General features: G+C 33.1%; 1 protein-coding gene and 1 long non-coding RNA gene across 2 annotated transcripts in view; both read right to left on the reverse strand.

The window, feature by feature from the left end:
- Window positions 1-27,884, reverse strand: part of LOC145283753 (alpha-1,6-mannosyl-glycoprotein 2-beta-N-acetylglucosaminyltransferase-like) — a 222,194-nt gene that overhangs the window by 112,460 nt on the left and 81,850 nt on the right. The window contains exon 2 of the mRNA XM_080132816.1: window positions 22,319-23,160. Coding sequence (XP_079988942.1) covers window positions 22,319-22,915 — 597 coding nt within the window. The 5' untranslated portion in view covers window positions 22,916-23,160. The remainder of the gene's footprint in view (window positions 1-22,318; window positions 23,161-27,884) is intronic.
- Window positions 948-13,924, reverse strand: LOC145283755 (uncharacterized). Its single transcript, XR_013868733.1, has 2 exons — window positions 11,143-13,924; window positions 948-11,062 (listed from the first exon to the last, which is right to left on the reverse strand). It is a non-coding gene; the product is annotated as an uncharacterized LOC145283755 (long non-coding RNA).

Below are 27,884 nucleotides of genomic sequence, written 5' to 3' on the forward strand. Positions count from 1 at the left end.
AAAATTAAAATAGACATAAAAATGATTTAAAAAATTTTTTTTTATCGCAAGTTATACTTAATGTTGGGCCAGTATAATAATATTTCGAAAAAGAAAAAAACCAAAACCAAAAAAAAAACTTTCAAATTCAAGTTTTAAAATATACAAAACATAACCGTTGGCGTTAGAAACAATTCAACAGTAAATAAATTTCTAGTTTAATATTGATAGTTTTTTTTTTTTAAATTTTTTTTATTTGCTTTTAATATCACTTATTTATAAATTATATATATTTTGGGGGGTTGTATTACAATCCACAGAGGTACGAAAAACTTATCAAACAAATAACAAATAAATGTAATCAAAGTTACTTTTCTATCTAACTGAATAAGTTTTTAGTGTATTTATTTAATGTAAAATGTTTAATCGGTTCGAAAAGCAAGCAATATTGAGAGCTACCGAAGAACAAGAAAAAAATGGCCGATGTCTAAAGAGACATCGCGGCCATCTTTGAAGTCTCGATAATCATTTCCAAAAATAAATAAAACGAAATGGTGGTAGAAACCCACCCAGTAAATGTCACGGTAGCATTTATTGGGTTGGTTTCTACCACCATTTTATTTCACATTTTGAAGTATTTGAGACTGCAAAGAAATCGCGGGCATTTTACTTCTTGTTCTTCGAACCGAATAAACATTTTTACATTAAATTAAAACACTAAAATTATATTCAGTTAGGTAGAAAAGTAATTTATCTTGCCTTTAACATTTGTTATATATTTGTTTTCTGACAATTTTTTCGTATCTCTGGATTGTAATACAAACCCTATTTTTTTTAAAATTTGTTTAATTGATTAAATTATCGCCAGATCTATTTCTTTTATTTCTTCTTAAACGACAAACGAGGGAGTGTGGTGGGGAATTTCATTTATATTACATTACAGTTGTTTCTGATGATAATATTAAAGATTTGTTTGTTTTTTTTTTTAATCTCTATAAAATGACTGAATATAAATATCTTCAAAAACTTGAAGTCTTTTAATGCGTGAAGATTTGCTAAGAATTTAAAAGCCAGTTTAATTTTATATCCAGAGTTTTAAATTCTTCCAAATTCCTTTCAAATTTTAAAGGGTCGCAAAGTAATTTTTTTTTAATTAAAAGAGTAAAATAGAAATTAGAGAAATGCATTATGGTGGATTTAATTTTGTAATTAAATTATTTCTTTTTTTTTTTTTAATTTTCCTTTTATTTTTATACTATTTAAATTATATTTCAACAAATGAAAAATATAATTGAATGTACAATTATAAAAGTTATGTTGACGCTAGAAAAATAATTGCACACATGTGAAATAGTCACATTTTAATTAAAAGTACATTATCACCCTCCAGCTTTAATTAAAAAAAAAGGATGAGATCTGCTGGTCGCTATTCACTATAGATGCAATTCAACATTTTTTAAATTACTTTTTTTTATCTGACTTTAGTGTCTAACCTCAACTTTAATACACTTTGTTTTTGGGTGTGGTAACAGTGCAGAGAGATAGATTGATAAGCAGTCATGACTTGCATGCGTCTGCTGCAAAGAAACAGTGGCTGCACATGGGCACAAACTTAGAACCATTTAGTTTCGATGCAAGCCTCGTGATTATGAAAAGCAGTTGCTGTTGGCAGTCCAAAATATTTAAATAAATTTGGGGTTTTTTTTTTGCTCGGTTCGGTTTTGGATACCATGTCTTTCAATTGTTTCACGACTGCTTATTTTTATTAAGTATGAATTGTTTTGAAAACACTTTCAAAGTGAGATCAAGCTGGTGTAATGGTTATTGTACTGGACTCGCTGACTTTAGGTTTTGGTTTCGATCCCATTCGATCTCAGTATTTTTTTTTTTTTTTTTACTTACAAAAAGTGAACTGTTTAGAAAAGACAATATTTGCATGCACATGTTTCAGTAGTTTTGGTTTTTAATTTAACGATACATTTAATACCGTAGGTATTTATGTTTATGATGAATAAAAAAGATTCTGCATTCATTAAATTAAAATATTTATGCATAATTTACGACCGGGCAACGGCGGGTACATCTAGTTGTATATAAATTAGAAAAACCATAACATGTAGAGCCACAACCACTATTTGCTGCACTTTGATTTCATTTGAAAATACATAAACTTATATGCTAATCTTTTTTGCATAAGCCATATAAAAACGAAGTCTGTTTGATATGCTTCGGAGATTCCTCTTTAGGGGGATTACCATTTTAAGGAGTTTCTTCTAGAGGTTTTCATTTGGGCAAGGTATTCTTGAAACGAACAGATTTTAGGGAAATATATTCAGTGAAAATAGTTTTTAGGATTATTATTAAATACAAGAAATCGAAAGGTTATGATAAACAAGCAAAATCACAAGTTCAGATTCAAAGATTTTTATGCTTAAAATGGAAGGTTACAGCAACAGGAAAAACATGGAACGTTCGTCGATATTTTAGAGTCCTTGTAAAACAGACGGGAATATTAAGCGGAGACACCGAAGTTTAAGGGTTTGAAAATCGTAATCAAAACATTCCACACTGAATTATACAAATTATATTTCATTAAAAATTATTGATTTAAAGTCAACGTTCATTTGTTTTCATATTAGAAAGAAAGCTCAGTGAGAAAAGCGAGGAATATTTTTTAAAAAGTTCGTACATTGATTTTTCATCGCCAGACGATAATGAAAGGGTTATGAATAGGGCTGTGACAACAGCATATTCTTCTCATTGTTTTTACTCAAGTATATATCCGACACATTAGACAGTTAATCAACCAAGAACCACATCACTATATAAAAGCATATAAGATATCAACGGATACACACTTAAGAGTCAAAATAATGAAAAGAATATGCTGTTGTCCTAGCCCTAGTTATGAGGTGTGTGTGTGTGTGTGTGTGTGTGTGTGTAATTAATGTTTGGGCGACTGTATGCACGAGTTGAAAGATAGCAGCAGTCTCCAAGAACCAACAGAGGGGTTGCTGACGGAATGGTGATCCTTGGAATTCGGCTCAAGTTATTTATTGAAGAAAAGTCTAGCATTCAAATGCACCTGATTGGTTTAGAATATTTTTTTTAATGAAATTTAGGCGAGTGTTTGCGCAGAAAGACCGGTGCAGAAACGACTTTAAACATTTTCACTTATGTTATCGCTACGGATAACATAAGTGTAAAAAAAAAAAAATCCTATTATTTTGTTACCTTTTACGTACGTGCTTACGGTATGTGCGAACACACTATGTAAATTAGATAAAAAGAGTCAATTTTTTTAAATACTCACGAAGATATCAAAATCTAACAGATTGGTTGAATCAACATACAATGATAAAGAGAGAAATAAATCGTTAAAAGGAGAGATTCAGGGTAGGGTGAACTTGTTCAGTTAAGTTACAAAAAACGAGACCGACTTCACTAACCTGACAACGTAAGGATATGTTAAGGTCTTATTTAGGTCTTAATTTTCGATATTGTATGAAGTATTCCAAAAGTTACGTCACGAAAACGGTGATAACTCAACACGTATTTAGCTGTAGTTTTGCCTGACGTTTACTAATTTGTATCAGATTCATACAAATTTGGAAAACATTGAAATTGACATTGCTTGACGTTTAATAAGGAATATTATGTTCTACTTAACTAGACTCTTAACACCACATAACTCCTCGTTTTCGTTCTAAATATACAGTAGAACTCCGGATACGGTTTTTTTTCAGGTTACGATGCGTATTATATACTGTACTGTATTTTGTTACTGATTTTAATATGTACAGTATAAAATTTTGCTTATGCCCGCCATACGGCGATTTCACCTCCCGGAACGGATTAATGCCATATCCCAGGCTTTTCCTGTAGTTAAAAAAAGGAGAAAAAACTGATATGTTGGAAAACTCGCAATTATTCAGTATTTTATACATATGGCTTAGGTTAAACTTACTAAAAGTAAATATACTTGTTTCAAGTTTTGAAGAGATTCTGCCCCAATAGTTCAGTTAAGTCGTAGCTTGGGAACCACTTCCATTATTCTTTCCCAGAAAGAACCTTACTATAAGACAAACGCACACAAGTTTGAGTAAATGGAATACAATTCCGCATCTATCTTTTTCTATTATGTAAAAGGCAAAAATGTGTGTGTGTTTGTATGTCTGCCAAAAACTTAGACGCATCGGACAGACGAAATTGGTATCGTAAAAAAAAAATCTGATGAAAAATATGTCAAAATTGGTCACAAAGATTAATTCCGTGCAGGTCAACTGGGATGTTTTTTTGCAAGGAGGGGGTCACTTTTTGCGTCCACATTTTTGCAATCTCAACGTATATTTATAAAATGTTAATTTGAAGGCCCATGACATAAGTCGCTGTGGCAGCTAGCTTTTTTTTTTCACCTTTTTCTCTTTTGCACTACAGGTTCGAGTCTGCCTACTGCGGCTATTTTTTTTTTTTACGCTCGCACGAGTACCCATTGCTATTTTGATTAAAAAAAAAAAAGTTGTTTTGATTTTTTTTTCTGAGGATTGGTTGCTCAATAACTTCAATATATCATCTCTTTCCACCCAGGCAACGCCGGATACCCCCCGCTAGTTTACAATAAAGGAAAATAAAAGTAACTTAACACTTGAAAAGTATGAATCTTTTTTTGTAATTTAGAAAGATGGACGGAAAGGAGACTATTTTTTATGACAGATTTAATCGTTGCCATACATCAACAAAAACGATGCAAATCCGGGAGAAAGTTATACAAAATATGTAATTGTTGGCAAAGGAAAAAAAAAAAAAAAAAAAATTCCCAAATCTCAATACCCGTTATGTCAAATCTCGAGTCTGTACACTGAAGATTGACAGAGTAGTTTGACAGGGAAATGTACACACTTTCGTGTGTGATTTTAGAACGTTTTTTACAGGCTAAACATTCACAACATAAACCCCGAAAATTGGATTCTACTTAATTTAATCGATTGCATGTAAACGCCCTGAAAAATTAAATACTTTGAACATTATTATTGTGGAGATAATTTTTCCATATAACTAACATAAAAAAATTAGCACTCACTTCTTGTCTATAGAAAAAAAAACAAAAAGAAACAAAGAAAAAAAAGACAATCAACTTGTTTATTGAATCCTGATCACGACACAAAAGAAACGTAAGGACGCCATATCTGAAAATTGATTTGCCTCGGTGACCATGAATAGCCGACTCAACTTTTAAAAATGTTTGTTTATTTAGGCCGCACTAAAGTGTGGATCACCAAGGTAAATCTATAATGATTGATAATATTCGACACATATCCTGTTTTGACGGTTTTTTTTTTTTTTTTTTTTTTTTTACAGCTATGTCAGCATTCTACAGTTCGTATGGATCAGAGATTGTCGACTTGTTGGATGGTGAAAGTGCTAGTTTGTAAGGTTTGATTTTTTATTTAATTTTTTTTATAGTAATTTTGCTGCAGACCGATTGCTATTTCGGCTCGTTTTTATTCAAGACGAATACGTCTTTACTGCTAAAGTATTAAAATTTACTTGATGTATCCTATTAAATATATTTACATATACATAAGCAAGGTCGGTGTCCCGGTGTTACCTGGGAGGAATGTAGACTAACTTAAATGCAAGTATTAGAGTATTAATTCTTATAATATATATATCAATTTAATTAAAAATAGGATTTGAGTGTACGTTGTTTTAAATTGAAATAAAAAAATAGAAATGGATTTACCACTAACTGGCCAAGAAGTGGATGCTCATTTTATGTTAGTTATATGGAGAAATTATCTCCACAATAATAATGTTCAAACAAATAATGTTCTAAATCACACACACACACGTGAAATCGCGCGTGTGTGTGTGTGTGTGTGTGTGTGTGTGTGTGTGTGTGTGTGTATTTTCCTACCAAAATATTCTGTCAATCTTCAGTGTACAGACTCCTTCGCCAATTTTGGGTTTAAACACTTGAAATTTTAGATGTAGGTTACTTGGACATGGATCAAACTTTAATTTGATTTGAGCCTAAAACAAATGTTAAGAGGTTAAAATTGGGGTCCAAGTTAAAAAAACTTTTTTTTACCTCTGCGGTCTCTACCAAATTACTCGGCCAATTCTTGGTCTAAACAATTAAAATTTTATATAAATATTCAGACATAGGGCAAGCTTTTTAATCGGTTTTTGGACGAAAATTTGGCTACCAAGGGGGTCAAAGTTCAAAAGATTTTACCTTTGCGGTCTCCAGCAAACTATTAAGCCAATTTTGGGTCTAAACATTTTAAATTTTACATAAAGGGTGTTCAGACAAGCAGCAAGCTTATTAATCAGTTTTGGGGCGGAAATTTGGCTGTTTAAAGGTCAAAGTTTACAGAGTTGACCTTTGCAGACTCTACCAAACTCCTCCGACAATTTTGGGTGTAAACACTCGAAATTTTAGATGTAGGTTACTTGGACAGGAGCCAATCATATATATATATATATATATATAACAAACAAAGTTATGAATAGTATTGTCAAAGGAGTATTGTAAATAAAGTAAAATAGATTTTGAAGTTTTGTGGTACTTCCCATCTTTTCTTTGGAAAGAATATTTGTAAGAATATTTGTAAGAATCTAATAATCTGGAAAAAATATAAATATTGAAACGAAATGAACGCACAATTTATGGAGACATGAACGAAGGCTTAGCCCAATTGGATGGCAGAACAGAATACCATATGAAGGTCTTGGTCACTATCCTATGTTTTAATGCAGACGGGGAAACAGACTATTCTATAGACGTATCATCTGGAATTTAATAAATACAAGCCATTGGAGTTTTTACAACATTTAATAATTTTATTGTTTTAGATTTCATATTGTGAAGCTAACAAAATTATCTTACGTTTTTAGCGATATATTTGGACATATCTTTCCTGCACAGGCTGTCGCCATTTTGTGTGATGTTTTTGTAAATAACACAAGATTAACAGAACTAAAAAGACAATTGGATTTGCATATATATGCATTTTTTTTTTCTCATTAAAACAATCAAATACAAATGTTTAAAACGGCAGACACGAAACATGTAATGTAATACTGTGATACATGAAGAGGCAAAAGACAGGCAATTACTAAATAAATACCTTAATGTCCCAATAAGACGTTGCCAAGGTCGTAGATAGAAAACATGCGAACAATGGATAAGTAAATCTTATTTAATGCCGATTAAGAATTAAATTTTGCAAAAAAATACTTTTCTTGCATAAAAATTCAAGAGGATCTGCTCTATGAATGGAGCACTCAAAAAATATGTAGTCTCTGCTAAGTATAAAAAACGCTTTCGTAAAAACAAAGAATTATATATATATATATATATATATATATATATATATATATATATATATATAGCAGCAGCCGTATAGCGCAATGGTTAGAAGCTCCGGCTATCATTTGGGCGGTCGGGTTTCGATCCTGGTTTGAGGTAGTTGCTTGTCTAGCTGTACTGATGAGCTGTGAAACAGCGAAACAGTACTGCCCGTGGACGGCTATAATGGCATACTTTTTGTTACCAGTATCGTAAAAATATAAACAAATGAATAGTTCATTTAAATATGAAATAATTTCTACTTTCAGTAGCAGAGTGTCATTAGCTTAGTAGGCAGAGCACCAATCACTAGGGAACGGTGATGAATCTCGCTAGGTCTAGACACACTGAGAAGTCAGAGATGACAGAAATCGTCTGTGGATAGCCAAGAAGCATAATAAATAAATAAAATAAATAAATATGTACAACACATAACTCGCAATACAATATAAAATTTATTTCAGAAAATGTTGACTTTTTGAAATTTATGAGCGTTTATAATTAATTTTAAATTTTTTGAAATTTATGAGCGTTTATAATTTTAAATTTTTTGAAATTTATGAGCGTTTATAATTAATTTTACATTATTAAAATAAAATAAGTGTTAGCGTTACATTGATTTCGTCATTTTTTTTTTTTTTTTTTTTTTTTTACAGTGAAATTCGAGTTGTAAAAATATCAGTGTCAATAACGAATATTGTAATATTCAAAATGACATTTGATACTTGTTTGGAATGCTGATCTTTCTTTAAAAAAGGACCTTTTACTTGTGAAGAGCAAAGTATTTAAGGAATTGAAATAAAAACCAGGAAGAAAAAAAAATAGTTGGAAGGTACAAGGTCCAATTTCTAGAATTCCAAAAATATCCAAATAGCTGACATTATTTTAAAGCTTGACTTTTAGATTAAAAATTGGACTGACTATAAACGTTCCCACAAGTTCTGTGACTTGGCCTTCGGGACAAGATCAAAGTGTAGTATCTGTTCCGGCAGATGCTGCACTTAAGATAATTTGTGCCGGTCAATGGAGGGGAAACCCTCTATACTGGGACAATTATTATTTTTGGTAACCAGAGTGCCCCCTTTTTGCCTACTTTTAGGGGAGCTGGTTTTAACCTCACATTAAAAACGGCCTTGTGCCTAATTTGCTCAGTGGGGGAGCAAATAAACACCATCTGTTCCGGCAGATACTGCAGGCTATGACTAGCAAAGACCAGATGTGGGGGCAACCCCACATGCCTGACCTTTAACCAGCTCCCATTTCCCACCTCTCGGGAGCTGGTCCCCTTTTTCCCTTCCCCCTCCCTTCACTCCTCACATTAAAAATCGGCCTTGTGCCTAATTTGCTCGGTGGGGGAGCAAATAAATACCATCTGTTCTTCAGATGCTGCACTTCTATTTCTTGTTCTCTTTCGGTGGAGGAGAGATCCGTCACGACTGAGACAATTTTTATTTTTGTACCTTTTCTCCACATTAAAAAACGACCCTGGTGTCTAACTGTCCCGTGGGGAGGCATAGTAAATAGGTACTTTCATAACCTGCAATGTTGCAACAGTGAAAAGAACGCACGCGGGAATAGAGTGCGTGGACGTGAAAAATGTACGATTTTTGTATATTTTTTTCTATTCTTTAAATCCGAAGTCTGATGATTAAGATACGACAGAGCATATATAAATAAGAATTTTGCTAGATTTTCAAGTAAAAAGATTCTATTCATCTTATCAATCGTTTTTTTTTTTTTTCTTTTTCAAACAAAACTTTGTCAAATTTATAGATTTTCTTTCTTTTTTTTTCATGGAAAAAAATCAGATTGAATCCATCTCCAGTCGCAGAAGACTTACTAATCAATATCTAAAGTAGATAGTGATTACTAAAACTTCCTTAACTGGAGATGGATTTGATGGATTTTATTCTATTTTGTTTATTACCTCGCTATGCGTTTTCACCGAGAACTTCCTGTTTTTTTTTTTTTTTTTTTTTTTTCAAACGAGTTCTCAAAGGAAATATACAATAATGGCATAAAATATCGATTGTTCCCATGAACGAAACAGATCTAAAAATGCGTTGAAGTTTTTGTTTCAGAAAAAAATGATTCGTAAGATGAATAAAATCTTGTACTTTAGAATCTAGCATATATATATATATATATATATATATATATATATATATATATAAAGCTGAACGTCTGTGTGTGTGTGTGTCTGGTCACGAATAGGCTCCTATAGGGTTGACTATTATAGAAAACTGATCACATATGATAGATGTATCGAGACATAGGAACGGGTATGTTTGATCTGGCATAATGATGATTCATTAAAATTGTGGGGTCTGCGTATGCGCCTGGCCCACAAAGTATGGAAATAAAATATTTAAAAAGTAAAAACGTTTACAAGTGTTTTTGATATAGATGTACATAATACTTAGATAAGTATGTTTTAACTTGAATAGGGATGGTATAATAAAATTATGGGGTCAGCGTTCGCGCCTGGCCTCCATAGGATGGAATTAAGCACAAACTTTAATAAAGACTTTTCATATCTATCTGCATAAGTATACTTTGATAATTATGTTTCAGTTTGAAGAAATATGGTATAATAAAATTATAATTCGCGCCTGACCTCCATAGAATGGAAAGATGTCACAAAGTTTAACAAGGTTTTTTTAATATAGATCCACAGAATATTGTGATAAGTGTTTCAGTGTGAACAGGTATGGTATAATAAATTATGGGGTGTTTGTTCGCACCTGACCTCCATAGAATGGAAATATGTCACAAAGTTTAACAAGGTTTTTTAATATAGATCCACAGAATATTGTGATAAGTGTTTCAGTGTGAACAGGTATGGTATAATAAATTATGGGGGTTATCTATTTTATTTTTACTTTCATCATATTTTGCTTTGGTTTTAATACCCCCAAATTCGAAGCTATCTCTTTACAACCCTTCCTTTTCATAACCTATCATATTTTCATAAATCAGAGTCCATTTTCTGTAGGCTGTTTTCGAACCTAGTCAACAACGGGTACTTTTGCTGGTATATAAGAAAAGATAAAGATTAAACTTATGACATTAGAACTTTATTACATTATCATGCCAATAAGGTTAAAAGGGAAACGAATATGGGGTAATCTCTTTAAGCCATGGCATTTCGAAGTTAAATGCCTCTCGTCAGAAAAGAAATTTCAGCATTATACAAGAGAACAAGTAAAACAGAAAACACCGATTTTATATGCATTTCAGTTTAGATGTGGAAAAGGCATGAGGGATGCAAATAAAGGCGAGAGAAGGGAGATAATTATCTATATAAGCAAATATTGGTAAACAATTTTTTTCTTGATTATACCGTTATTTTTTAAAAGAGAAAAAAAATGTTCCATATGTACATTATATTCAATGAAGAATCCAAAGTATGTAACACTTTCATTAAATTTTTTTTCTTCAATTTTGACAAAAAATAAATTATGCTGAATTACATTTTTAAAATTTTTCTAATTTTTTGTTTAACAATGTTTGCTTAAATGAAGAGTCCTCCTAAATACACACTAATATATATATATATATATATATATATATATATATATATATATATATATTATTAATCGAATATTGACATCTAAAATAAGTTAAAACTTGATTTTTTTTAAATCTTATCAAAATAAATAATTTAAAAATATTTTTGGTTGCATTTTCATCTAAGCCCTCACTTCCGGCAACATGGAGTAAATGCACCTGATTGAACATAATTTAAAAATATTTTTGGTTGCATTTTCATCTAAGCCCTCACTTCCGGCAACATGGAGTAAATGCACCTGATTGAACATAATTTAAATATTTTTCTTCGAAAAAAAGAATTAAATCAAATTTATCCATTTATTTTTTTTTTAACTATTCTAACATTTCTCTAACATTGAGTTTCACACACAAAACAAATCAAGTTTTATGTTCATCAAAGTTTCGTCTTTGTAGATAAAAAAGGTGTATCCACATCCTAACTTAAAGTAAAAATAATAGTATTGTGAATTTAATGAATTGTTTCTTATAGAGACTGTATTCCAGTATTTAGATAATCCAAAAAGTTTGATAGGTCATGAAGAGAAATCAAAATTCCATTTTTCCACAATTTGGCTTATATCAGGCAAAAGTAATATTTCTATTAAAGCTTCTATCTACTTCTGTCTATTTTTCTTCATTCCCCCCCCCCCTCTATTAGTTTCTCTCTCTCTCTAACCCCATCCCCTCTTTCTATTCCTTTCAGTGTGTTCTCTAGCTGGACACACAAAACTCATTTACATAATAGATTTTCAAGAAACGAATCAGCATTTTCTTTAAAATTAGTCCATAACATTGATCCTTCTTGACCCCTCGACATAACCTGACACAGCCCAAGTGAATGATTTTTTTCTAAATTTTAGATATCTACCCAGAGCAATACTCACCAAGAACATACTAACTTTGTGGTTCTTTGTTTGGTGGTTTGTTTTATTTTATTTTATTTTTTTTACATTTTTCGCTAGACACGCACGTTCACTTTATTTATATAACAGACGGACAGAAAGAAAAAAAAATATGAATTTATACGCTTACAATTTGATATTTTTACGGTTGTGAATAACTCGTATCTAGGCCATCCTAAAACGAAGCGCATGAAACCATTTTTTTTTTTTTTCATTTTAATTTGTCTCATATGGTCAACAGAATAGTCTAAAACGCTCACTTTTCTAAATATAAACTCTGAAAGGAAATCAAAGATTAACATAAAATGCAAACTTGTAAAATATAGGCTAAAAAGTCGTAATATTAAATCATTTTTTGCATGTGATTTTGGGTGAAGTAGTTTCAGAGTTCATGGGTGGGGGATGAAAAAAACAAAGAACTATTTTAGCAAAGCAAACGTTGAAAATAATTCAATTCATATTTGTTATATCAAAGAAGCGCTCATAGGTTGATGTAGACAGTTTGGCAATTACTCTTTAGCATGAAGACCCCACATTGCTAAGGATTGAATGAGGATAACTTGGCCTTCGGGCCAAGAATATCTCAAAGTGTAGTATCTGTTCCGGCAGATACTGCAAGCAAAGACCATATGTGGGGGTAACCCCACATATCAGACCTTGGTCAATGTAAGGGCAACCCTTCATACCAATTGTCACTATCCAGCTCCCTACTCCCCGGGGAGTTGGTCCCCATTTCCCCTTCACTCCTCACATTAAAAATCGGCCTTGAGCCTAATTTGCTCAGTAGGGGAGCAAATAAATACCTCAAAGTGTAGTATCTGTTCTTCAGATGCTCCACTTCAATTTCTTGTTCTGTCAGTGGAGGAGAAATCCTTCACGACTGAGACAATTTTTATTTTTGTTCCTTTTCTCCACATTAAAAAACGACCCTGGTGTCTAACTGTGCCGTGGGGAGGCATTGTAAAAAGGAACACCATATTAATTTGTTTTTACTGTTCTTCCTTCTCTCGTTTGTCACTTAACTATTCTTCCTGTTACCTCCTAACATTTAGTTTCACACTAAATCAGAATCAGAAATTGGAAAATTGAATTTACTGAAAGCGAATACATGTATTTAAAATTTTAAGGGAGGGGGGCACGTAGATATTCGGCACACGGGTGGGGGTAACAGATTTATCGATAATATATAACTCTCCAACAGCCCACAGCCTTGGATCTATCATGACCAAACCTGGCATGATGGTTCCCCCACCTAGAGATGGTGTACACCATTTTTCAAGGTTACGGTCAAGATCATAGCATATATATATATATATATATATATATATATATATATATATATGCTCTCCCAGAGCCCTGAACCGATCATAACCAAATCTGGCATGATGGTAACTTACCTCAAGGTCAAGGTGGGAACTTTGCTAGTGATATAAATTTCATCAAAATAGGATATTTTTTTAAGGTGGTTAGGGGTCAAAAATGCTTCCATTGTCTTCCCTGTAAATTTTACATAACATTTTTGTAGCTTCTTTCTAAAGCCAATTAAGAACAATGAAAAAATGAAATTGTCAATCGCATAAAAAATATCATGAGGCTTGAAAAAGATTAATGGTTTGTTTTACAGATATTCCAAAAAGTGGTTTAAGAAAAAAAAAATTATATAAAAAATAAATGTTACCAAAAGCGAAATGTTATTCTTCTACCTAAGTGATAGGTATTTTTTTTTAGTGATTTTTACTTTATGTAAAATATTTATTCAGCTCGAAAAACAATACTAACCCTTACACAAGCAGAAGGAAAAAATGGCCGCAATGTATTTGTCACACAATTTTTTCTTGTGCTTGTGTAAGGGTTGACATTACTTGTGATTTTTTTTCTTTTTTTTTTAGCCGAATAAAATTTTATATTAAGTAAAAACACTAAAAACCTACTCACCTTAGTTAAAGAGCAACTAATTTAGCCTTTGGTAACATTTATTTGTTGTTATATTGATTTTTTTTCTTTTACTTTTTCTGAATCTCTGGATTGTAAAACAAACCCAATATTTAAGAGAACAGCTCAAGTATTTTTGACATTGGTTTTAAAAACAAACATGTTATAGTCTGCAGGGAATCGGTTCAATGACAATGTGTTCCAAAGGCGATAAGTCCGTAGAAAGTAGCTTTGTTCATGGAAGCAAATTTTAGGTAAACAAACAAAATTCTTCGCTTTAGACAAGTTCTTGCTGTGAATGTTTTACGTGGGCAAACCAGGAATTAGAGCTCAGTTGAGAACTTTCATTGGAAATAAAGAAAGTAGAGAAAAACTAATGTCTTTTCCAAGAACCAAGCTGAAGAGAAGAGATGTTAGTTTGTTGGAATGGCTAACACCGTCTGATAGTCCTGGAGATTGCTGATAAGCATAATCCACACTTGGAAAGTTTTGCTGATATGGAGTGACTAGGCATGGTAGCAGGTAGGGGGTGGGGAGCTTCAAAATATTATTCTTTCTGTCTTCACTTTCTATCACTTTTATATTGAAGTCACAAATGGAGTGAGACTGGCGTGCCCATCCCTAGTCAAGAGAGGAGATAACCTCCCACAAGATGGCAAGTTCAATTTCGTACTCTGACAAGACACGAAAGTGCTCCAAACAAAACCTCTCCAGATGCGGCAACATAAAGTGGCAACTTCATAAAATTTCATTAAATAAAACTTCCTATTTCTGGAACAAGACCACAGGGCTGCTTAGCAGTATCAGAATTTTTGTAGGAATTTTTGACACCCCTAACACGAAACTGCGAATACAATATAAAAATCTCGGAATTTCTCTGTTAAAAGTGGGTTATTTATTTTCTTTATGGATTATACTTCCAAAATAAACTATTACAGTTGTTTTAAAAGTAATAGAAATATTTTTTTTTTTTTAAAACAGTAATGAATTTTCCGAACTCAATATTTTTCAATTTTTAAACTCAATATTTTTCAATTTTAAAAATCTATCAAAATTTTTCTATTGATTCTATTTTTACGATATTTTCAGGGTCAATGTGAAATTTTATGTTCTTTCCAATAAATCGAATATAATATTTTAGACAAACGTTTTTTTTTTTTAAATTCACGAACCCCCCCCCCATCCCAATTTTTAAGTGTCTATTAAAAAGTAAATACTTAATTTAGTAACCCGATGAGTACATAATTATTTACTCACAAATTGAAGAGAAAAGGTCAATACATAATATATTCAAATTTAAAACAAAAAAAAAAACAGTGTTCTTATAGAATTTTACCTGTAAAGTCCGAAGTTTAAAACCTTTTTTAAAAAAAAACACGTTTTTTTTTTTGTTTTTTTTTTAATGAAATCTTGGTCCTTGCTCCTTTAATTGAAAAAAAAAATTAGGGCTTGAATTGCATTTTTCGAGGAGTTATAAGCTTGGAAAGATGGGGTGGAATTATTCACTATTTTTCACGAAATTTCTGCTTCCTAGCCGATTACAATGTGATGAAGCCAAAAATTAAGAGGTCAACTTGACAGGTAATCAAATTCTATCCATTTAACTCATTTAACTACACTTCAAATAACAAGATAGAAACTTTAAGTAAAATAATAGCATTATGAATTCAATGAATTGTTTCTCAGAGACTGTACTGGAGCATTTAGATAATCCAAAAAGTTTGATAGGTCATAAAGAGAAATGAACAAACCCATTTTTCCACGATTAGGCTTGTATCAAGGATATTTTTGCTCGTGGCAAAAGCATAACTTTTCTATGAAAACTACTTCACTTCTGTCTAACCCCCCCCCCCTCCACTTCAGTTTCTCCTCTTTTCAACCCTCTTTCTATTACTCTCAGCTTATTCCTCTCTTAGCCGGACATATACACGGACAACTCTCCTTTATATGGCAGAGTCTTCAGTTCTCTCCCTCTACAAGAACATACGATCCAGGGTCAGAAAGTCGGATTGAGACGCCCCACCCCCCAATTCCCGAGGAGAGGCACTCCGACCTGCAAAAAAGTGCCTGGGAAGCCCCGTTGACATTTCCCAGTAAGGGCGCCTTAGGCGATTAGCAATAAACTAACCATTTCTCAAAGAAGGGGCAAGACCTGAGAGGATAGACCCCCTAGAACTGCACAGGGCAAAGCTCTTGTAAAATCAACAAGAACCGGATCATTACAAGAATGGTTGTCAGCATATGGTTTCAAAATTAATACATAACAGTGACCCTTCTTGAAATCTTGGCGTAACCTGGCACTCTAGCATAGTATTGGTTATCTTCTGATATTATTAACACTTATTCTTGATTTTAGTAAGTGGCGACTAAAAAAAAAGTAAATGTTTTGATAGATATCCACATGCTTACAACTGTCAGATCTGTTTAACTTTATTATTTACATTTCACCCCCACCCCCCATTGCTTAGAAATTACAGAAAACAACACCACAACTTTATTTATAATTAAAAAAAAAAAAAAAAAAAAAATCAATTCAGGTAAGGTTATGTAGTACAGCTGACATCTATTAAATGTAGCCACCTTCAGCCTCAATCACTGCCTCGATATGGATCCGGAACTAGGAGCATGCCTTTTCTACAAGCGCCAATGAGAGCTCAGCAAATACTCAGCAGATGGCGGCTATCAGGTTGGTTTTGGTGCTGTCGGAGGTCATGTTGGTGATGTTCTCAACGTATGACGAAACGAAGTAGTTCAGCAGGTTTAGATCAGGGGAGGAGGAGAGGCAAGTAAGAGAAGGGTACAAAGTAGTAGCACTCTTTCTGAAGTCAAGCCTGGGTCTCTTTGAACTTGTGGGCCGGCGCCGAGTCCTGCTGCCACACCCAGGATCTGCCAGCGGTTACCTGATTGCACCAGGAGATCAGCATACTCTTCAGCTCATCCAAGTATTGACTTTCAAGCAGACTTTGAAGATGTGAGGTGGCATGATGTGGCTCTCACTTGAAACCACAAATATAACCGTGGCTGGAATTTCATCACCCTGGGCACGTCCCTGTTATCCGTGGCCATCCAGCGATGTATTTTGAAGATGCTGGCAATGTATCGGTTGTCATAACTTGGATCGATAGAGCAGGAGTTTGTACAGCAGCACATCTGATTTTGCTTGTTTAACATTGTGTCACTTTCAGACATGTTAGAAGGCTCTTATCGTTGTTGGAATTTGTACACAACTGGCCAACTAATAAATGGTCTGCAAAAAAAAAAAAAAAAAAAAAAAAAAAAAAAAACGGTTTTCAGCAAACGGAAATGAAATCCGGTCTTTTCTAGGATGACAATTTTATCGTTCCAACCTGTACTACTCACAGCAGAAACCACGCAAAGGTTGCCAAACACCCATAATGTTGCCATGGAAATGAGGGGTGACCTGAAGTCATCAGTCATTATTAACTTTGCTGTCTTACCCCATGGAATGCTTATTTACCTCTTCCCCAAGGGGAGGTTAGACACAAGATCAGGTGTGATTCTGAAAGGCTAGTACACTAAGAAAAGCACACGCTAGCTTAAAAAAAAAAAAAAAAATGCTTGAGCACCGTCATTGGCATTCCCTGGTATGAGCAACTCAGGCAATTAACAATAAACAAACACCTTCTGGAAGGGATAATAAAACCAGGAAAGGTGAACTTTGGCCTGAACAGTGCCATACATCAGCCTTTACAAAAAATAAACAAATAAAATTCGGAACTGATTGTAGAATACTTAGCAACAACTAGACCAAAACCTTGAAAACCATTCATTAATTTAACATTATTTGAATAGGTTTTGTTTGTAGTAGATGAGCGAGTTATAAAAATCAATTAGCAGCTGTTTTGACTTGACTGAATAGCTTTGAAAGATTTATTGTAGGAGACCTTGCATTAATTCTTTCTTCCCTTCTTTTGTTGACTTGGCTTATGGTAGTCCCTTCTCACACGATTTGATATTGATCAAAGTGTTGGAAATGAAAAACTGGTCAACAAACACTATTATCTCTATAATCAGCTCTTGTTTCATTAGAGGCTGAACTACGTCATTGAAGGAGGTGAAGTGGAAGCTTTGACATTTTTCAAGATCAATGAACAGTTTTCGTTTTTTTATGGAAATCGCGCCTGACAAAACATGATGCGACTTGATGTATTTTTTTTATTTTATTTTATTTTCAACTACTTGCATCAACGTAAAAAAAAAAAAAAAAAAAAAAAAAAAAAATAGCCAACAATAAACGGATACATTTTTGAGTCAAAAAACAGCAATTCTTATTTGTCAGAAATATTGATTTTGGAATGTGAGGACTAAAGGATTACTGTACATGCAATAACCCTTATCCCTGAGTGGCCTTCGGGCCTTGATAAGTGGTGAATCCCATGTAAAAAAAAAAAAAAAAAAAAAAAAAAAAAGGACAAAATAAGGAAAATGAGTTACAAGGCTGTGAAAAATAAACCCAATGTCCACTTTTTATTCTCCTTTACTGAAAAGGAGTTTTTTTTATTTGTTTTTTTTTTTTTATAAATCTATGTACAAGAAATTGTCTCAAAATTTCATGAATAAACATAACTTAGATAATTACACTTCTATTTATTTATTTTTTATTTTTATTTACTAGTTAATACTCACTTGGGTGGAAGCTATGGAATTTTACCTACCCAGGTATGGAAAAAAGAAAACTTGTGACTTATTTTTTTTTAAGAAAATTCTACAGATTTTGTCCCCATTTTCGGGGGGGGACTTCCTCAGGGGAATAAGGATGATAGGTAGATTTTTTTTTCCTCAATGATGAGGAGAATCCTTTAAAAGATGAGATATTTATATATTTTATGTACATATAGGGAAAGCGATTAATATATATATATCACTTTTCATAAGATTCTCCTCTCATCTTTGGTATATTTTATTTTCCTCAATCATGCTTATTCTCCTGAGGAAGTCCCTCGAAATGGGGGACGAAATGTTGAAAATGTTCTTAAAGAAGCGCCACAGGTTTTCTTTCTCTTTTGCCCATAATGTTATATCATACCTGCTTTTATTTTCATACCCAGGTACGTATGCTGCCTGGGACCATTTTATAGCTAGTATGAAGAAAAATATTTTTTTGAAAAAATATGCTACTTAATATTTGTCTAAGAGAGTAAGTAACTACGATGAGTATTTACTTACTGTTTCTATTGACCAAAGTTAAAAATAAGTTTTAAGTAAAAAATAATTTGCTTTGAACTAAAAAAAAAAAAAAAAAAAAAAAAAAAAAAAAAAAAAATTTTGGCGCTTCTACACTATTGGGATGAGATTTTGTATTCGATAAATGGAGTTTTCAGATAAAAAAACAAAAAAAAACAAAACAAAAAAAATAATGGTTTCAACTGATTTTTTATCAATTCTAATAAATTACAATAGTAGCTTCCAAATTATGCAGTCAGAATTACTTAATATTACTGAATTATTAAAAAATATTTTTTAAATTAAAAAAACTAAAAAACTAATTGTGTTAGCAGATTAAAAACTCCTGCATTCTTGTTTGAATCTAGACAGAAAATTACCTCCCTTTTGAACTCTCCTGTATTTTACAATCGTTTTCAAATTCTATTTTTATTTTCTTTAATAAATAATTTTCCACCTCATCGATTTTCGTAATTTTTGGATATAGTCATCTTAAAAAGATGAGGAATATGTAGATATACCATTATTTTCATGTGAAATTCGGTATTACGATTTCCAAAACTTCGTCCCAATAGTGTAGAAGTACCTAATTCTTTTATATCCATTATTTTATACATTATCCAAAATATTTCATTTTAGAACCCCTCTATGAGTGAAAAATTTACTTTCACCATAACTAATGTTTGTGCAAAATTTGAAAAAAAAAAAAAAAAAAAATTCAAGGCATGGTTATTGAGAATATGTGAGCAAACTAACGAGAGTTGTCGGGGAGGGGGGGGGGACCAATTAAGAAATATTTATGCTTTATGCAATGTTAATTTCTTTAAATTTGAATTCCATCTAAGTCAAAATTATTTTTTTTTAACTTCGATGAAACTCAAACTCCTACAGATATTGTAAAACCTACTTCAGTAATATGTACTCTGCCTATTCCTTTTTTGTTAACCAATCATAGGTTTCTATTTGCATATGAACACAAACTCCCAAAATACCATAACTTTATATCACAGAAAAAACGCTTGAACCTGTCTACTTTGAAAGTAGATGATTTGTAAAGAATATAAAAACTAGTTTATATCGGAAGACATGTTGTAAAAGGCTTAGAGGTTGGTCACCAGTAACAAACTGGTTCCACTGCAGGTTTTGGAGTTTTAAATGATCTGTTTCAACAGCATTTCTCAAACAATGTTGTCTCCTTGAATACAATACACACTACATAAACATTACCAACTAAATAAAAAAAATTTTTTTTTTTTTTTAATTAAAAGACGAACAGATACGTAGTATCAGTCACTAAAGATCGTGCAAGAAATGTTAACGATTAATTTAGATAGTTACCTTAAGACAGGTTTGGTTATTTCCCCAGAGCATAACAATTCTAAAGACCTAAATGTCATTCTCCTTGTAACATTTTATAGTGCTCCATTGTTTCATGAATGTTAGCTCAAACCAAATTCATGTGGAAGCTGTTCCTAGTGCTTCGGTAATACCTTTAACTGTCTTCCTTTTTTCTATACATACAGACTAATATATATATATATATATATATAAATAAAACTACTTCATTTACTCACATAAAATTAATATACGAAAGTATAAATTTATGCGTAAACTGTAAGTATTTACTTCAAAAGTGCTCAATACGTAGGTAGAGCTAGTTAGTTATAAATAGGCCTGAAGAATCCTAGACTGGATGAAACACGGAATATTCAGTGTAGCTTAATCGCCATATATATTTTATAACTAATATATATATATATATTATATATATATATATATACAGGGTGCCCACAAAGTCTGTAATGTAGCCAGACTTTGTGGACACCCTGTATATAACAGGTGTTGCCCATTAATGTCCTTTTCTTTAAAAGAACGCATTTTTTAATATTTTGAAAGTAAAATTAGTACAATATTGTTTGGTTATTGAACCAAATTGTTAGATAACTATAATTTTCTCAATAAAAAAAATAAATTAAAAGCAAATGTCCTTATCTGAAATTAAAAACTGAACCTTTACATCTTAAGTCTGAAGCTATTTTTATCTGATCGATTTTGTTATGCATGATATGAGTATAATATTCATATTATAATAATCTATTAAACAGTTTTTTTTTTTAATGGAAAACTGATGCTCCCTATAATATTAGAATGAAGTGTATTCATAGAAGTAAACTTTCAACATGCCTGACCTATATCTAATTGTCGGGTTAGGGTTACGTCCTCACATCAGGAACTCTTCACAACTACTATAAATACAAGCATGCACGAACACCGAACTCTTCTACTAACCTGTTTCTCTCATGTACACGCTAACGAAGATAACAAATAAAGTTGTTTATTAAATGTTGGAATTAAAGTTTTGAAGACTGAGAACACACATACACTCGTTTACACAGTAAGGATTCAATCTCAGCTTGAGCCACTTGTCAGGCCACATTAATGAGCCAGGATACAATGAAACTAGTGTGTATATATTTCTATGCTTAAGTGGTTGATTGTCATTCACATGACTTCTCAAAAAGCAAACTTACGTGAAGAAAAGTAATTTATTTTTTTTTACAATAGGAGTCACCACTTAAGGCCCTGAGGCCACTCGAGGATAAGGATTATTGAGTGTACAGTAATCAATGGGATAATATCGTACTAGCCGTTATTAATGGAAATTTGGTAGACTGGATTACTTAAGGAAGCGGTTCATCAAGAATTTGTTTATGTTGGACTTGAAGACAACCAAGTTATAGTCAGCTGGGGGAACATGCAAACGGAAGAGAGTTTCACAGGCATGCAGTGCTAAGCATTGTTCATGGAATATACGTTTTGATTGAGGCACAGTTAAAGAATGGGGGAAGTTATTGACAGTGGTTTCAGCTGGACGGGTGTTTAATGTTTTTTTATCTCTATCTTAGACAGTAGACATATAAAAGTAAACATTATCTTATATAGAAAATAGAGCCAGTACCTCGTTCGTTAGTTTGTGATGAAAAGCTTGTTTTTGTATAGTTGTACGTATACGTGATCTCTAAATAGATGTACTTTTGGCTCACCCTGTACACCAAAATAGATCAGATGATCTAGAGCAATGGTTCTCAAACGGGGTCCATGCGGACCCCCATGGTACATGTAACGTTAATATTGGTTCAGTCTTCCTTCAAGATAAACTGTTGATATATGTTCTTTGGTTTTCTTTACATTACTGAAAAAATAAAATAAGCTATAAGGGTTCACCGAAATACATTAACCAGAAAAGAAAGTCATGATTTAAAAAAAAAAAAAAAAAAAAAAAGGTTGAGAACCATTGATCTAGAGCTTAAGACTGGAGATATAAACGTCTCAACATGAATCAAATATTGATTTTGTAGACAAAAAAAAAAAAAAAAAAAACACAAAAAAGTTGTAAAGCAAATAAAATACTTACAGGACAAAAGTCCACACTGAGAACAAGGTTATTTAACTCCTTAGAGTAGACATCATGACTAATGATGAGTAAGGCTTGGTGAATATTGCGTACAGTACGTAATGAGTCCAAAAGCATCTTTAGATATTCCGCTCTGTCATGTGCCTGCACTACAATAACAACACTGTCCGCATGTAGATGTAGGCCATACTTATCCAAATTGTGAATATACTGATCACGATTTATATTTTGAATAACCATCTTGACGAGCGTAAGATTAGTCACATCGATTGTCATGTTGGTCAGCAGTGAAGAATTGACAGTCATCGGAGGAATGTGGAGACCGCCCCGACTTGACCAGAACATAGAGCTGTTATTGAAATTAAATTGGCTCCCTGCCTGGACATGCGCATTTTGCAGGTTCATTCCGGGGCCGATCATGCTGCCGTCGATAGTGCCTGGGCTACCAGGTTGCATGTTGTTCAGCACATGCATATTGACGACCACAAAGAGAATCAATATGACAGAAAGTAAAATCCGAAGCAAGCGCCGAGGGCGAAATCGCATCGATATCGGGGGTGACGATCGCCCACTGGACGCTCGCATCTTTATAACCATTGCAAAAAGATATACGTCCTAGTCATGTCAATTTTTGGATTTTTCTGTGCTTCCTGTAAAGAGTAAGTTTTGCCACCAATGGGGATTGCTGGTCTTGACGGAGATGAAATGACTTGTTAATCAGTATTGAGGTTCTTGTGGTCATTGGGTCGGACTTGCAAACACAAATCCAGATTAAGCTCAAGACAATCACAGAATTTCAAAGTGAAACAGGCATAGGTCAGGAGAATTAGGTTCTGGGCTATCTGCAAAGACAAAAAAAAAAAAAAATTTAAGTAAAATTTAAAAAATGAATAAAAATGTGACAAAGGAAAAAACGAAAGAAAAAAACGAGATTAAGAAATTTTAAGAATTATAGAAATTTTATCTTGGTGGGGGGGACAATCTATGGAATCTTGGATGGATTCAGTTGAATACAATATGGTGGCCTTCAAATCCAATGTAAATAAGTTCTTGTTTAGCTGGCCCCATAACTAATCAAATTCTACCCAATTTACACCATTAACTCTTATCGGTGAGAGGCCTTCAGGGTTTGATAAGTGGTGACAAAAAAAAAAAAAAAAAAAAAATTCAGGAATGCATTTCTAATAGAAGGAATTTTTTATACTTCCAAGTTTTGTTCATGGCAAAAGTGATATTTCCATTAAAACTCCTCTTTACCTCTACAGTTATTGTCCCCCACTAAGAGTTTCCCTCCTCTCCAACCCTCTGTTCCCCCCCCCCCCCAGCTTATTTCTCTCTAGCCAAACACAAACAGGAAACAGCTTTACATAAATTCTCAACGGACGAATCAGCATTTTTTTTTTTTTTTTTTTTTTTTTTTTTTTTTTTTTAAACACCGTCTCTTCCCAACCCCTTGACGTAACCTGGTACAATTGAGCCCCAGAGAATGATATTTTTTTTTTTTAAATTTTACATATTCATCCGGGACAATGCTGAGCAACTTTGTTTTGTAGGCTTTTACTTTTAGCTGGACACACGCTTTTGCCCTTTATATAATAGACTATCCTGGGTACCAGGGTGTTTGGAGGTGTGCGTTGAGGAAAAAAAAAAAAAAAAAAAAAGTGGTAGTAGACAGGCAGGCTCGAACCCGTATCGCAAAGGAGGAAAAGAAAGTGGGTGGAAAAAAAAAAAAAAAGTGACATCTTTGCTGTTGCATCAATTACCAAACTGGAAGTGGCGAAGGTTTAAATTGAGGCTAGTCGATCAAAAAGAGAGGACTTTCGGAAAAAAAAAAAAAAAAGAAGAACCCCCTCCCTGTAGAAAAGTACCCAGTTGAGGGTGAAGGAATTAAGGTTTTTAGCTGATTTTTCAATATTTATCATCCGAGAATGGAGCTTCAAAATGATACCAATCTCATGAAAATCTGTCGCCTCTGTTAAAAGTTTTAGGCAGACATACAAACATACATACATTTAAACAGACAGGTGAGATTTATATTATATAGATGAAGAAAAAGAAATATGAATTTATATACTCACAATTTGATATTTTCACAAAGTGTGGGAGCTAAAGCTTAGCAGAAAGCATGTCAGATAAGGTATTTGACAATGAAAATTTTTTTAAGTCCGTATAAAAAATGCATAGCGAATGGACAAATTTTGAGCTGTCCTAAAATCTATTTTATAGGATTGTGATTCTAATTGTCTCCTATTCCTGTCATCACCATTGCTTTATAATTAAAAGACCATCTTAGTAAAATAAACCATCTTAGTAAAATAAACCATCTTAGTAAAATAAACCATCTTAGTAAAATAAACCATCTTCCATAAAAACAGATTGATGTAAAGACGTCTGCTGAACAAAATTGATTGAAGCTAGTCAATTATCCCTGGTCTAGGAGGAAGGCAAGGACACTCTTGAGCAAAAGAACGTTGATTGGGAGTCTTGACTTGGAGTTAGGCAGTGCGAGTATCAGAGTTCCTGGAGATTGCAGTTTAGATGACATTGGTTGACATCACTTTATTGAACTAGGAAGCAAATATCAATTTAGGGTTTATCAGCCACCAACTATTCGAGTTAAAGAGCATATTTGCCATCAAGTAAATTTCAGAGAATCGTCAACAGGTACATTAAAATATACACAATCAACATGAAAGCATCTTTTTATTTACATTAACAAAAGGTAGAAAAATATGTTAGCTGAACGTGCTATTTCATATTTTTAAATAAAACAATTTCCTGTTGCATCATTTTAAAGACGATACTGCTTGCATTCTGATTACGTGTAATGATGTGTAACTAACGGGACCTGTGGATATTCCACAGCAGGCTCATATGTAATATATTGATCTTGGCATTCTGTAGATGTTCAGCATAAATAGAGAAGCTCCGATATTGTAGCTCTTGTTAAAACTACAGGAGTATTTAAGCTAGCATGGATGCCCGGGTCGTAAAGTACGCTTAAATATATTTTAATTCCTGAAGATTTCATATAAATCATTATAGAGTTAATGTTCTATCGATTTTTATATATTATAAAGTTGCGATTTCCAAAAAATATATATCCGTACGACTTGGGTGCATCAGCTTTAATTGAAAGCGAAACGAAAACTTATATATATAATGGCTAAATACAGACCAAAAAGCATAATGAATTAAAAAAATAAAAAAAATGAAAATAAAAGGTTAGCTAACCAGGTTTCGTTCCTCACTTATCAAAGCTAATTCGAGGAAAATGCAATTTAAAATGTAATTTTTCCCCCCGTTTATTTCTGGGGTTTTTCCTACCCCCGCCATATTCATGACTTTTTTTTTTTGATTGCTTTAAATCGTATTTTCCTCGATTTAGCTTTGATAAGTGAAGAACGAAACCTGGTTAGCTAACCTTTATTTTCATTTTTTATTCTTTAAATTCATTATGCTTTTTGGTCTGTATTTAGCAGTTATAAAATTCTGTACCCCCCCCCCGGGAAAATTTTCATATATATATATATATATATATATAACTTGAGTGCCATTAGTCATAATCGAAACCAAAACTTAAAGAATTATTGATAAATTATTTTTAACACATAGATTACTGGAGTGCCATCAGCTATAATAATCGAAACCAAAACTTATGAATTCTTGGTAAAATTATTTATTACGAGACGGAAGTCCATAAACGACTCGAATGTAAATGTGACACAGAAAATAACACGCTATCGTATTAATATAAATTATTAGGTATACCAAACCAACGTTTTATTTTCATTATATCTGAAAACTTGTGAGCACATAAATCTTTGAAAAATATTAATAGCACCAATTTTTTTTTTTTCGTAGCTCAATTAACCACAGAATTATGATGGTTCAAAAATTTGAGAATCAGAAAATTTGCTGTCTTGTCTGCTATCGATCCAGAAGTCAATGTTCATTGTATAACTAACATGCACGCTTCAGACAAGTGAAAAAAAAAAATTTGTAAATGTAATCTCAACTTGTTGGGAAATTAGAAATCGTAATGGAAGCAACAGTTATTAGATCAAGCCAACCTCAACTTGGGAAAAATCCCATTAGAAAAAAAGAAAGAAAAAAACTGCATAGAAGCATAAATTTGCCCTTCACAGAATGTATGTATGTATGTATGTATGTATGTTTGTAGGTCTGCCTAAAACTTTCGACAGAGACGACGGATTTTCACGAGATTGGTATCGTTTTGAAACTAAACCCTTCGGACGATAAATAGGGAAAAATTGGCTATAAACATTAATTCCTTCACCCTCAACTGGGCACTTTTCTACAAGGAGGTGTCGCTTTTTTCGCCGATATTTTCGAAAGTTATCCCCTTTTTTCGATTGACTAGCCTTAATTTAAACCTTCGTCACTTCCGGTTTGGCGATAAGCGCAACGGCAAAGATGTCACTTCCCCCCCCCCACACACACACACACACTTTCTTTTCCTCCTTCGCGGTACGGGTTCGAGCTACCTACTACCACTTTTTTGCTCAACACATACCTCCAAACACCCGCGCACCCAAGCTATTTTTTTTTCTTTTTTTTTTTTTTTTTAAAGAAAATTTGAAGACAGCAAGTACTTCCTCAGTTTTATTTGTACTGGAAGATATCGCATCTGTTATATTCATAGCTTAAAAAAAATAAAAAAAATAAAAATAAGTCTGTACGTTTGTTCATCGCATGTGCAAACGAAACGTCGGGCCTTTTGCCATCTACAAATAATTAAATGTGTGAAGAGAGGCATGATCAACTTTGTTCATCGTCCACACAGCTGTTTTCTTTGTTTAGACAAAACGTCAAAACAAGCGAACAGTGGGCGGTGATAAACTGATTAAATACAAGCCAGACACCTGTACTTGAACTAGTCTCAGAGCACAGTGTAATATATATATATATATATATATATATATATATATATATATATAAAATTTTCACCCCAAACAAGGCAGGTTGATATAGGGGGCTACTATCGGGGACATAAGTTGCAGGAATACTATGTAGGGAGATGAGCAGCAAGATGTTTTCACATTACACTTTAACTTCTGCATGTCAGTACAGCTGGGAAGCAGAATCCCGGAAGGAATTTTCAAAGTCTAGCAGTTCTGGGAAAGAAACTATTTGAGTAGAAGGTTTTCTTACATCTAGGGATCTCTACTGTGTGGGGTAGGGATCTTGCTGCTTTATATATTCCAGGTTTGTCGGGGGGGGGGGATATTTACGCTGAGGGGTACAAGTGCTTGTAGTTCGGAGCATTCACCATTAAAATACTTGTAGAACAGGCAGAGCGATGCAACATTTCGTCGATGGGAGAGAGGTTGAAGCTTAGATGACAGTTTGAGACTTATGTTGGCGACTCTTGAATTCTGTCCAGGAGGGAGAGACTAGGAGCAGATGCACCAGCCCAAATGTGACAATACTTCATAGGTGAATACTAGCCTTATACAGGTGCAGGACACTTTCAGACGTAAGTAGCTTTCTAGCCTACCTTCCTCACAGCAGCCCTGGCAATGCTCTCAATGTATCTGTTCCA

The sequence above is a fragment of the Euprymna scolopes genome, chromosome 8 (assembly GCF_053919585.1).
Source record: "Euprymna scolopes isolate OS-2025 chromosome 8, ASM5391958v1, whole genome shotgun sequence".
NCBI lineage: Eukaryota > Metazoa > Mollusca > Cephalopoda > Sepiida > Sepiolidae > Euprymna > Euprymna scolopes.